Source organism: Cryptotermes secundus, unplaced genomic scaffold (assembly GCF_002891405.2).
Source record: "Cryptotermes secundus unplaced genomic scaffold, Csec_1.0 scaffold19, whole genome shotgun sequence".
In the NCBI taxonomy this organism is placed as follows: Eukaryota; Metazoa; Arthropoda; class Insecta; order Blattodea; family Kalotermitidae; genus Cryptotermes; species Cryptotermes secundus.
This window is the reverse complement of record NW_019729897.1, coordinates 2,718,251-2,730,397: the sequence shown is the minus strand read 5'-3', so window position 1 is coordinate 2,730,397 and position 12,147 is coordinate 2,718,251. Positions and strand designations below refer to the sequence as shown.

General features: G+C 36.1%; 1 protein-coding gene across 6 annotated transcripts in view; it reads right to left on the bottom strand.

Moving 5' to 3' along the window:
* Window positions 1–197: 197 nt before the first annotated feature.
* Window positions 198–12,147, bottom strand: part of LOC111865663 (fasciclin-2) — a 410,157-nt gene continuing 398,207 nt past the window's right edge. For 4 of the 6 annotated variants that reach the window (XM_023853850.2, XM_023853852.2, XM_023853854.2 and 1 more), the window contains 2 exons: window positions 10,604–10,657; window positions 198–3,705 (listed from right to left, as the gene is read on the bottom strand). In XM_023853850.2, coding sequence (XP_023709618.1) covers window positions 3,621–3,705; window positions 10,604–10,657 — 139 coding nt within the window. In that variant the 3' untranslated portion in view covers window positions 198–3,620. The remainder of the gene's footprint in view (window positions 3,706–10,603; window positions 10,658–12,147) is intronic. The other 2 variants (XM_023853853.2, XM_033751920.1) reach the window with 1 other exon arrangement.

Below are 12,147 nucleotides of genomic sequence, written 5' to 3'. Positions count from 1 at the left end.
GGCCAACTTCTTCATGCTTTTAGTATTACAATTATATGTTTTTATTTTCAATGTACATAGCACAACACACATAAGCGCATAAATGGTTTGACATGCAAAAATTTATCTGAAAAATACTGGACATTCTGTTTTACTTTCATCTTGTAATTACTCTTCCAAAGTAACATTGCACTTTCATCAGTTTCCTTCTATTTCACTTAAGGCTTATGTTACCAGCATATCCAAAGTTTTAATAAGTGTAAATTAATGTCTCTATCCTATAACAGAGGACATACACATAACTAAATTCCCTCTGCCTTCAATATCAGATTCTCAGTTCATTGCACATTTTAATGCTGTAAAAATAAATACACAATATTCTTTTACTGACTAAAAGAAATAAGTACCATCCATACATTTCTTACAAAATAAAAGTTAAGTTATTGTCAGTACATTGGAAATTTTAGAAAGTACCTTGATGTCTTGTATTCCTTTTACAACATTTATCAGATAAAGGACCACTGGTGAATACTCTGGGTACGTATGCTACCTAATATGGTTAGGAATACTAAACCTCTGCTAATATTGCAGCAAGAAGTATGTTAATTTGAAAGAAAAAAAAAAGAAAGAAAAACATGTTTAGAACAGGGATTTTAAATTTGTGGATCAGAATGAAAAGCTACATATAAATACTGAGGACATTGCAATGAAAGAGTCACTGAAATTATTAGAGTACATCAATATTTCCAGTTTATGATCTTTCAGTCTGTTCTTCAAAAGCATTCACTTGACTGCCATGGACCACACTAGCTACTGGAAGGAATAATACTTTATACAGCTGAGAGTTAAGCTCTATGTAAGGGTCAGTTTTCACAGAATTAAGAGGTCTTTACCTAGAACAATTAATAACTATGAATATGGTACAAAAATTGTCTGTTCCAATTGTTATCAGAGACTACAGAATCTACGAGACTTTGAAATATTATTGAATTTCATTGTTGAAAAAATACTGTGATAATCATAAATGACACAAATTTCATTCTCATCTTTTTCCCAGCCACATTCCAGTTTAAAAGAATACTACAAGCGATTGGTTGCAATCTAAATTAAAATTGGTGAACATTTTGCTGCTCATATATGAACATTAAAGAAGGAATTCTTTTTTTGCTAAATAAATGTAGCCCTCTATTTCAAACAGCAGAATCTGACACATGATAATTTAGAGCAGTCAATGTTGTCACTTTGATGTCATTAGTTACTTGGGACACTGCTCAGTTGCTTTCTGTCTCTTAGTTGCATCACAACCAAAACTACCTGGTGTGTCACTGTTTCAGTTCCATTGGTTCAAGCTTTCTGCAAGAACACTGTCATTTGAGACAGAATAGTTTGTTACACTGCTCAACTACACAGTTCTCTATGAAGACTGTCAGCAACTTGAAAATCAATGAGTATTATATTAGTCCAAACTAACACATGTTGAGTAAAACACATTCAACATGAAATGTTCAAAATCATGAAAACTATATTTGAAAGCAAACAGGTATGTGAATATTGACCCTTAAATAAAGGAAATGGTTGCAACAGTCACTTATTATGAAGAGTTTGGTTTACCAGTGCATCAAAATTAATTCTTTAAGAGACTTGGTCCGCTTCGTCCTCACCTACAAACTATTTTATTTCACTGAACAGCATTAGATCTGTTCATAGGCAAACTGTAAGATAATTGGAGCAAAATATTTTCAGTCATATTGAACAGAGGTTTTATTACCGTTATTCATAGGTAGCAAAACTACTTTCCAATGTGGCTTGATTTTATCTTATTTAATATACTGTCACAATAGATAAAGGACTTCAAAATCTGTATTAAGCTCCATATCAGTCTAATGGGAAAAAATTTGTACCTCACTTTGTAAGATGTTGATAAGGGAAGCACATTTTCAGAACTTTTCTGAAATCAATAAACCTGAAATTTGCGGCAATATATTCAAATGCAACATATGTAACTTTTGCACTTTCTACTTTTTAAGTCTTATTTGTAGTGTTCAACACAGAACATGATCCTGAAATTTATAAACCTCAAGGTTTATATTCAGCAAATTATTCTGTTTTCAAGAGAAGAACTCAGTACAATAACTGACCTATACTTACTAATTACTTGGACATTTGCGATATTTAAAAGGAAACTCAGCCAGCAATTAAAAAATATTTTCAGGCCTTCCAATAAAGTAAAAGCTTATGGTCAACAGAATGTCTATTTTCGATCATCTATTCGAGTATGCTACCTTACACAAACAGAGTTCTCAGTACTTAATGCCAAATCAGATGAAGTGACTGGACCACGATTTCAAACATTTAAAAATTGTTACTCATAACAGTCCACTTTCAACCCTCTGAACAGTGGCATTCTGTCAACCATGACACTAAGTACACAGATAACTTACATATATATATATATATATAAACCCTTAAGGTAGTATAACACGAGTAAGTGGTGGAGCTGAACAATTTGCAACAGACACCTCGTAGAAGGGGGCTGTAGAAAACATGTTTTTTCAGCACAGCCAAAGATGGAAGAATCAATAATTATTTTATATAAAGACACAAGAAAAAGGATATTCAGGTTACTCTGTACAATATTATGGTATTCTCCACACAATTGTCAGCTAATAAATAAATTCACACTGAATCAATAGATAAAATTCAATGCAAAAATTATGTCCTGTTTTTCCAGAACACTTTCAGTCCTTTCTATGTATTCCTCACATATTCTCCTACGGTATCTTATGTATCATGCTTCTGAACCTCATTTTCCAAATGCTGTGCATTTTTCTTCAATATGAATACACCACAACCTTGTGGGTAAAAATAATAAGTTGTATTCACAAATATCTGAGCCTGCTGTTATGGGATAAAACACTACAAAGCTAAGATACCATCTATTTCTTGATGCACATATCACATAACCACTGCCCAAAGGGTTAAATCACGCTACATCTATATATAAATTAAAATTATATAGGCCACAATTGAGGATAAAATATGCATACAAAAGCATTCTCCACATAGCATCAGTAAACACGTGTATATATATATGGTTTTGTATCCACTGTAATGACTGAACTCAGGTTTAAAGATAATGTCATTACATCAAGTAATGGCGACAATATTAACGAATCACTTGCATATATGGAATGACAGCAATAAGAAATATAAGCTTGAAGTAGTATACCTGTGGTTAGCATGGGCATTTGCTTCACTAAACACATCTCTGAGGGTTGCAGTATGTTCCTCTGAAGTTTTGCAATACTGATATAATGGACACAGGAAAGAAATATATGACATGTTACACTAATATGGTTCATTCGGAACCTCAACTGAATCACAGTGTCCTGTAAAGTCTTAACTGCTGTTGAATCTGCAGCAAATGTACAATAAGCAAGGGTAAATTCTTGTTATAAGACACAATATGCAGCAATCTGGCCCTCTATTCTTAAACTGAATGAGTAGATGGACATTTTAAATTATCCAAAGCATAAGAAGGCCATCATATTCAGTTTCAAGCTGCAACCAATCCATACTCTGCTTAATGTGTTTGTATTTGTTATTGTCAGTTTTCATTCTGACATTTCAAAGGTATGCATCTATACAGCTGAGTCTTTGCCCACAAAGCTTGTTCTGGAAATTGATTTCTTCATGTCGAAATCCACAGATGTTTCTTTCTTAATTCTGAAAATAAGAATCATTCCACAATTATAGTTTACAGGAGTAAATAAGGAATATAAGTGAGACACCAATAAATGGATAACCAAAGGAATACGAACATCTTGCAATCATAAAAGAGCTTTATACAACTTGGTTAAAAAATCAAAGGATGAAAGATTGGAATCATACTATAAAAGGTACTGTATGACATTAACGAAAGTAATAAAAGAAGCTAAGAAATTGTACTACCAAAAACTTATAAGTAACTCGGAAAACAAAATACAATTAACCTGGAAGATTATTAAGGAAGAAACTGGGAAAAGGAGGGGCCCAGATAATATAACCAAATTGAAAGTGGGGAATAGCAAAGTAACTAATACTAAGGAAGTAGTAGAAGTATTCAATAAATACTTTATAACTGTAGCTGAGAATCTGGAAACGAAAAGTGCCAATAAAAATGAAGCTATTAAATTCTTAGACCCTTTGAAATTTGATAAATTCCCTGAACTGAAGCTAATACCTATAACGGAGGTGGAAATAAAGAGCATACTTATGTTGCAAAAATCAAAAGATTCTACAGGATATGATGGCATTTCTAGTAAGATATTGAAATACTGTATAACCGAGATAAGTAAACCATTGTGTCACATATTTAATGCATCTTTTGAGCATGGAATATATCCTGATAGAATGAAAATTGCCTCATTAAGACCTATATATAAAACAGGTGAGAAGGCAATTATGGCAAACTATAGACCAATATCATTGCTAATAAGTTTTTCTAAGATTTTTGAAAGAGTGGTGTACAATGGGATAAAGCAACACATATATACAAACAATTTAATGTCTTTTGGACGGTTTGGATTTAGAGAAGGCAGTAACACAGAAATGGCAATATATACAAGTACATTGACTAATCATATTTTAGAAATGTTGGAAAGATGCAGTCTTTCATTGGGAATTTTTTGTGATTTGACAAAAGCATTTGACTATGTGAGTCATGATATTCTTTTGAGTAAATTAGCAACATATGGCATTGGTGGTAAAATAAAAATATGGTTGAAGTCCTATCTGGAAAATAGAAGACAAAGAGTTGAACTCTATAATAATGAAAATGGTAAATGCTGTTCAGACTGGGGAACTGTCAAATATGGAGTGCCACAGGGCTCGATTTTGGGTCCTTTGTTATTCCTTTTATATATTAATGACCTGCCATCAGCATTAAGTACTGACAACAAGTCACTGTTGTATGCCGATGATACAAGTATATTAGTGTCAGGTATTAATATCAATGAAATTCAAGAAAGGTCTAAACGTACGTTAAATTCCTTAAGTCAGTGGCTTAAATACAATGGCTTATCCCTAAACTTGAGGAAAACTAAAGTGTTAAAATTTGAAACAATCAATCGTGACAATATGCCTGTACATTTAAAGTATAACGATGAATTATTACAAGAGGAAACTCATATTAAATTTTTGGTCATTGAAATTGATAAGTGCTTGAATTGCTGTTACCCAGATTGGGAAAGGCATGTTATGCAATACGAATTATGAAACCATACAGTAATGTCACAACACTTAAAATGATATATCATGCATACTTTCATTCACTCATGAGACATGGAATAGTTTTTTGGGGTAATTCGTCAGAGGCCAAGAAGATCTTTCTCTTACAAAAGAAGACTATTAGAATAATAATGGGGATGAAACATAGAGAGGCATGTAGGCCAGCATTTATAAAGTTAAATATATTAACACTGGTGTCTCAATATATTTTATCCCTGATGACTTTTATGATAAATAACTTTTTTTTTTACTTTTAATTATTCAATTTATGAGAGACCAACAAGACACGAAAGAAATTTACATGTCCTACAATCACATCTCGCAATGAGGCAGAGAGGGGTCCATTGCATGAGTATAAAAATATTTAACAGTCTGCCCAGATATTTATCTAACTCAGTACATGATAAAAAAACAGTTTATAAATGAAATAAGAGATGTCCTAATACATAATCCATCATATACTGTTGATGAATTTTTGCTCTTCTGTCAGGATCAACAGCCAAGGAATAGAAGGGGAGTGCATGCTGACTGATGGATGTCCCACAGTAGGCATTAACATAGACAGTAAGTGTAAGTGTAAGTTAAGGAAGGAGAATTATTATGTATTGCTAATTGTCTTGTTGGTATAATTGTATGTGTAATATTGTATCTATTTATTTGAGGTATTCAGTTTAGATTTTAACTATGGTTGAATTGATGTTTCTGTGATTTTATCTGTGACTGTCTTGTGACTGTTGTTTGACAAGTTTTATATTCAGTGCCAGTTGCACACTTGTGAATACTCTGAAACGCGGATGTATGTATGTATGTATGTATGTATGTATGTTCCACAGCTTTGAGAAATGGCAGCATCCTTTGTGTTGTTACACACTAGCCAAACATACAATACTTCCATATATCAAAATTCAAGAAAACAAAACTATTGGGCTCTGCTATATAAACTGTTAACTTTATATCCACCCTTTTCACCAAAATGAGTATAGCCTCTTCAGCTAGCAGGATAAACTGGGAAAGGTACAATTTTCTTTCAAAACTGGGATAATATATCTGACTAAATATACTGAGGATATGTGGAATATCTTCCACAAGAAACCGTGGAAAATATGAAATAAACAGTTAAAATACTTGCCTACAATTAAATCTGGTTGGTCTGTATAAAATAATGCACTCAAATGTAACATAATTAATAGTTTATAGTGATGTGGAAAGTGATCAAGAATGGCTATTTCCACATTAACTTACAGCTTGAAATCAATACTGGAAAATAAAACCAATATTTAATATCCATATAACAGTTCATGTACCACATAATGTTTGATATTTTCATTAACTAAAGCTATTATTTCAACAACAATGTGCCTATGTAAGATTTTAGGCTTTCATGGCGTTGACTATGAAGAAAGCAGTCTTCTGGGATTTGGCACCGTGTATATGTGGTGTTAACCGACGTTTCGGAGGAACGTATCGCCTCCATCTTCAGGGTAGAAAGAAAAATATAAGAAATCCACAAGCAAAGAGACCGTGAGAACCGGTAAAAGCAGACTGGTGTTGGAAATATACACAGCTATGTGAGAGCAGAGAAGGAAGGGGGGAAGGGCAAGTATACAAGTGAAAAGTAGTGTGGGAGGGGGGTGGAAAGGAGCTGGGACAAGCATGGTTTTTGTGTTGGGGGAGAGAAAGGCAAGGTTAAAGGCTGGGCACTAACCTGTAAGTGGAGGGGGGGGGGTTGTTATGATAGTTGGTCATGGCCTGTGTGGCCTTCTGGATCTGGCGTCATATCCTGGTGGGGGTTTTTAAGAGAACAGATGAGAGGCTTCCAAGACTTGCTGAGACAAAACCCCCCCTCCCTGTTCATATTCTCTGGATGCAGTTCAATCTCAATTGCCTCTCTAATGATGCGATCCATATAGCGGGTCTTGGTGGCAAGGATGGAGGTATTCTGAAGCTGAATGCGGTGTCCCAGATCAATGCTGTGTTCAGCTACGGCCGACTTGTCTGGTTGCTCGAGACAGATATGCCGCTGATGCTCCTTCAACCTCATGTCCACGGAGTGGCCTGTCTGCCCAATATAGACCTTCCCACTCGCATGGGATACTGTATACACCCGGTGTCCTTAGGCCCAGGCTGTCTTTAACCGGCTCGAGGAAATGGGATAATTTGTTTGGAGGCAGACCCACTGCTTTGATGTTGTGCTGGGACAGCACTCTGCTGATATGGTTGAATATGGTCCCGACATAGGGAAGGAAGGCGACTGAGCCCGGTTTGTCTTCAGGCCAGCTGATGTTGGGCCGACGGTTGAGAGCTCTGTGGATCTGCCGCTTGTTGTATCCGTTCTTCTTGAATACATCCTTCAGGAGCGCCAACTCCGCATGTAGGCTGTCTTGATCACACAGTGCTCTAGCCCTGTGCACCAATGTGGAAAGTGCAGCTTGCTTGTTGGAAGGTTGGTGGTGGGACGCAGCGTTAAGGTAGAGGTTTGTATGGGTGGATTTGCGGTACACTCTATGGCCCAGAGAACCGTCAGGTCTCCTGTAAATATCTATATCCAGGAAGGGGAGGTGGCCTTCAGTTTCAGTTTCCATTGTGAACTGGATGCACTGCTGGATACTATGTAGGCGGTTCAGGAAGTCCTTGAGCTTGTAGGGACCATGTGGCCAGATGACGAAGGTGTTGTCCATGTAGCGAAACCAGCAGCAGAGCTTGTGTGGGGCCAAGTCAAGTGCCCTCTCCTCGAAGTGCTCCATATAAAGGTTAAAGATGACCGGAGAAAGTGGTGAGCCCATCGCCACACCATCGGTTTTTTCATAGAACTGGCCATTGAAGTTGAAGTATGAGGTGGTCAGGATATGGCAGAAGAGTCTCAAAATGTTTTCTTCGAAATGTCGTCCTAGCAGATCCATCGTATCCTTTATAGGCCCTTTGGTCCTTAAAAGCCAATGAGGCGCTCACTGTCCTTCCGGCTGACAAGGGTAATGCGGCCATGGTACTGGATACGTACTGATACTGGAACAAGACAGCCTACATGCGGAATTGGTGCTCCTGAAGGATGTATTCAAGAAGAATGGATACAACAAGCGGCAGATCCACTGAGTTCTCAACCGTTGGCCCAACATCAGCCGGCCTGAAGACAAACCGGGCTCAGTCGCCTTCCTTCCCTATGTCGGGACCATATTCAACAGTATCAGCAGAGTGCTGTCCCAGCACAACATCAAAGCAGTGGGTCTGCCTCCAAACAAATTATCCCATTTTCTCTGGCCAGTTAAAGACAGCCTGGGCCTAAGGACACCGGGTGTATACAGTATCCCATGCGAGTGGGAAGGTCTATATTGGGCAGACAGGCTGCTCCGTGGACATGAGGTTGAAGGAGCATCAGCGGCATATCCGTCTCGAACAACCAGACAAGTCGGCCATAGCTGAACATAGCATCGTTCTGGGACACTGCATTCAGCTTCAGAATACCTCCATCCTCGCCACCAAGACCCACTATATGGATCACATCACTAGGGAGGCAATTGAGATTGAACTGCATCCAGAAAATATGAACAGGGAGGGGGGGTTTTGTCTCAGCAAGTCTTGGAAGCCTCTCATCTGTTCTCTTAAAAACCCCCACCAGGATATGACGCCAGATCCAGAAGGCCACACAGGCCATGACCAACTATCATAACAACCCCCCCCCCTCCACTTACAGGTTAGTGCCCAGCCTTTAACCTTGCCTTTCTCTCCCCCAACACAAAAACCATGCTTGTCCCAGCTCCTTTCCACCCCCCTCCCACACTACTTTTCACTTGTATACTTGCCCTTCCCCCCTTCCTTCTCTGCTCTCACATAGCTGTGTATATTTCCAACACCAGTCTGCTTTTACCGGTTCTCACAGTCTCTTCGCTTGGGGATTTCTTATATTTTTCTTTCTACCCTGAAGATGGAGGCGATACGTTCCTCCGAAACGTCGGTTAACACCACATATACACGGTGCCAAATCCCAGAGACTGCTTTCTTCAACAACATGCCTATTTTAAATTGATTTTTTTTACATTCTCCTTACAGATAATGAATGTTTGGTGATGGGTCATGACAAAACAGCAGCAATCTCAGTGTAAAGAAAATGAAGAGAAGGGTGGTCAGAAAATTCTCTTGAAAGCCTAGTCATATATGACATACTTGTATTACCGAAGGGAAAGGAACTCACTGATATATTTGAAATCTCATTTGATTAGTTTCCATTACATTTTATACTGTTGTAATAGGTATTAATATAAATCAACATTAATTGTACTGATCATGTCCACATTAATCTACAATTATTTAAAAGACAAAATTAAAGAACTTGAAACAAACAGTGAGAACAAAAATATGAAAGACATGCACAGAGGAACAGATGAATTTATGAAGAGTTATCAGTTTAGAACTAGCTTCATGAATGATGAAAACAGTGTTTTTTTAAGATTTTTTTTGAACAGATGGAAGAATAACTTATGTGACTTGTTCAGTGTATGTGGTGTTAAAATGTTAAGGAATACTGAAATGTGTACAGCTGAGCTATTACATTCAGACTAGTACTGAAAATCTGAAAAGTATGCATCACCAGTTACTCATCAAATTACAGCAGAATTTATCCAAGAAGTAAGTAAAACATTACACTCTAAGATTCACATGTATATCAATATATTTGGAGTATGGAAGAACTCTCACAACAGTGGAAGGAATCAATTCTTGTACTGGTTTATGAAAAATGCAGTAAAACTGACCAGCAATTACAATTACTATATATATATAATGTAGTAAAATGATATAATAAAATATAATATACGCATATTACTGAGGAATATCATTGTTACCAGATACAAACTGAATTTTATCCAACTATTTTCCAGTATGGTTGGTCACAGTAGCCGAGCGGTCTAAGGTAGGCACTGTCTTTGCCTGCTCAGAAGCTGGGATCATGGGTTCAAATCCAACTCAGGATATGGATGTTTTGTGTTTATGTGTGTGTATGTGCATTTTTCTATGTTTGTGTTCAGGTAGGGACCTTGTGATAAGCTGATCACCCACCCAAGGAGTCCTACCAAATGTCTAAGATCTAGTACACAGAAATGAAACAGAGTCTTATGGAGGTAGGCCAAGAACNGAACCAAATTGGGGCTGTAGCACCAGGGGGGGGGGGGGGAAATTCCAGTATGTATATAGATGAAATTACCATACTAGAGATATCACCAGTGTAACTTTGATCTAATAGATTGACTACTGATCAGATATTCTGCATTCATCAGATACTGAATAAAAAACACACTGAAATGTATTTAATTCCTCCAGTAATGTATTTATTTGAACCCTTTTTACACTTTCAGTATAGTCTCACCTTCCTTGGATGATAGCTTCCTTACCAGCATCTTTCAAAGGCTCTTTCTCATCACTATAAAGAAACCAAAATCATGCTTATCACATTGCACAAAAACAAAACAGCATTTAAACATGCTAAATCAATATTAAAGGAGAGACTTACATATGTATTAGCCAAGCACATAAAATAACATCAAAATAAAATACAGAAAGTATCTGTCAGTCATTCATCAGCTCTATGTAATTATCTTATGAAATATAAATATAAACATGTATACAATACTTTTTGTGACAACACCCATGCATAAAAAAGAAAAGTATCTTTATTGAATTGTTTGCTTATTTACTTAACTACAACCTGACCACAACTTCATATATATAACTTAATTCCTCTAGGCTGATATAAGGCATAGGATAAAAGAAAACAAATTAAAATTACTACCAACAGAAAAAAAGAAAATAAAAAAGTTTGTTTCAATGACTGAGAGGATAATATTTAATTGTGAGGATAAGAAAACACTAATCCCTTATTGAATGATATAAACGTTCCTCCCAAGATGCATAAACTAGTTTCATTCAGCAGGTAGTATGTCCAAATGAGAGACATGATAGATACGATAAAGGAAAAGAAGAGAATGGAGTGGTAATGATGCAAAAAACAAGTCACTTTGCAAGGCCTTTGATAGTGTGAACCATGATATTTTACTTGAGAAAATGGATTTCTATGGTATAAGAGGTATATTTCATAAATTGCTTACCTCATATTTAAGTGATAGATACCAACGAGTAGTAATTAAGGATAAACAAGCTATACAATATTTTTCTGAGTGGAAACAGATCAGATTGGGAGTACCACAAGGATCAATTCTTGGGCCATTATTTTTTTTATTATATATCAATGATTTGCCAGCAGCAATAAATAATATGTCAAAACCCATCCTATTTGCAGATGACATTAGTTTAATAGTATCTACTTCAGATCCTAATCAGCTTAAAGAATGTTTTAATTTAGTTGTTGAGAAATTGATGAGATGGTTTCAGGCAAATTCCTTGATATTAAATTTTAATAAAACATATTGTATGTATTTTACAACGATAAGGAAACATATTGTAAACTCCCCTATAAAGTATTTACATTCTCACGTTAATAGTACACAAGTTATGAACTTTCTGGGGGTGTCTTTGGATCCATCCTTATCTTGGCAAGGACATATATCTAAAACAATAAAGAAATTAAATTCTGCTTGCTTTGCCATTAGGTCTCTGAAATCGTTACTATCTATTAATGATCTAAAAATGATATATTTTGCCTATGCTCACTCTATAATTGTATATGGAATTGCCTTTTGGGGAAATGCCACTAATAGCAAGGATGTCTTCATAGTGCAAAAAAGAATTATAAGGAGTATTATGAATGTAAATTCTAGAGCCTCTTGCCGGGGATTTTTTAAATATTTAAACATATTGCCTTTTTATTCTCAATATATACTTTCGCTTTTGCTTCTGGTGGTGAAAAATATGCATTTGTTTGCACTAAATGCTGAAATACATGTCATAAATACA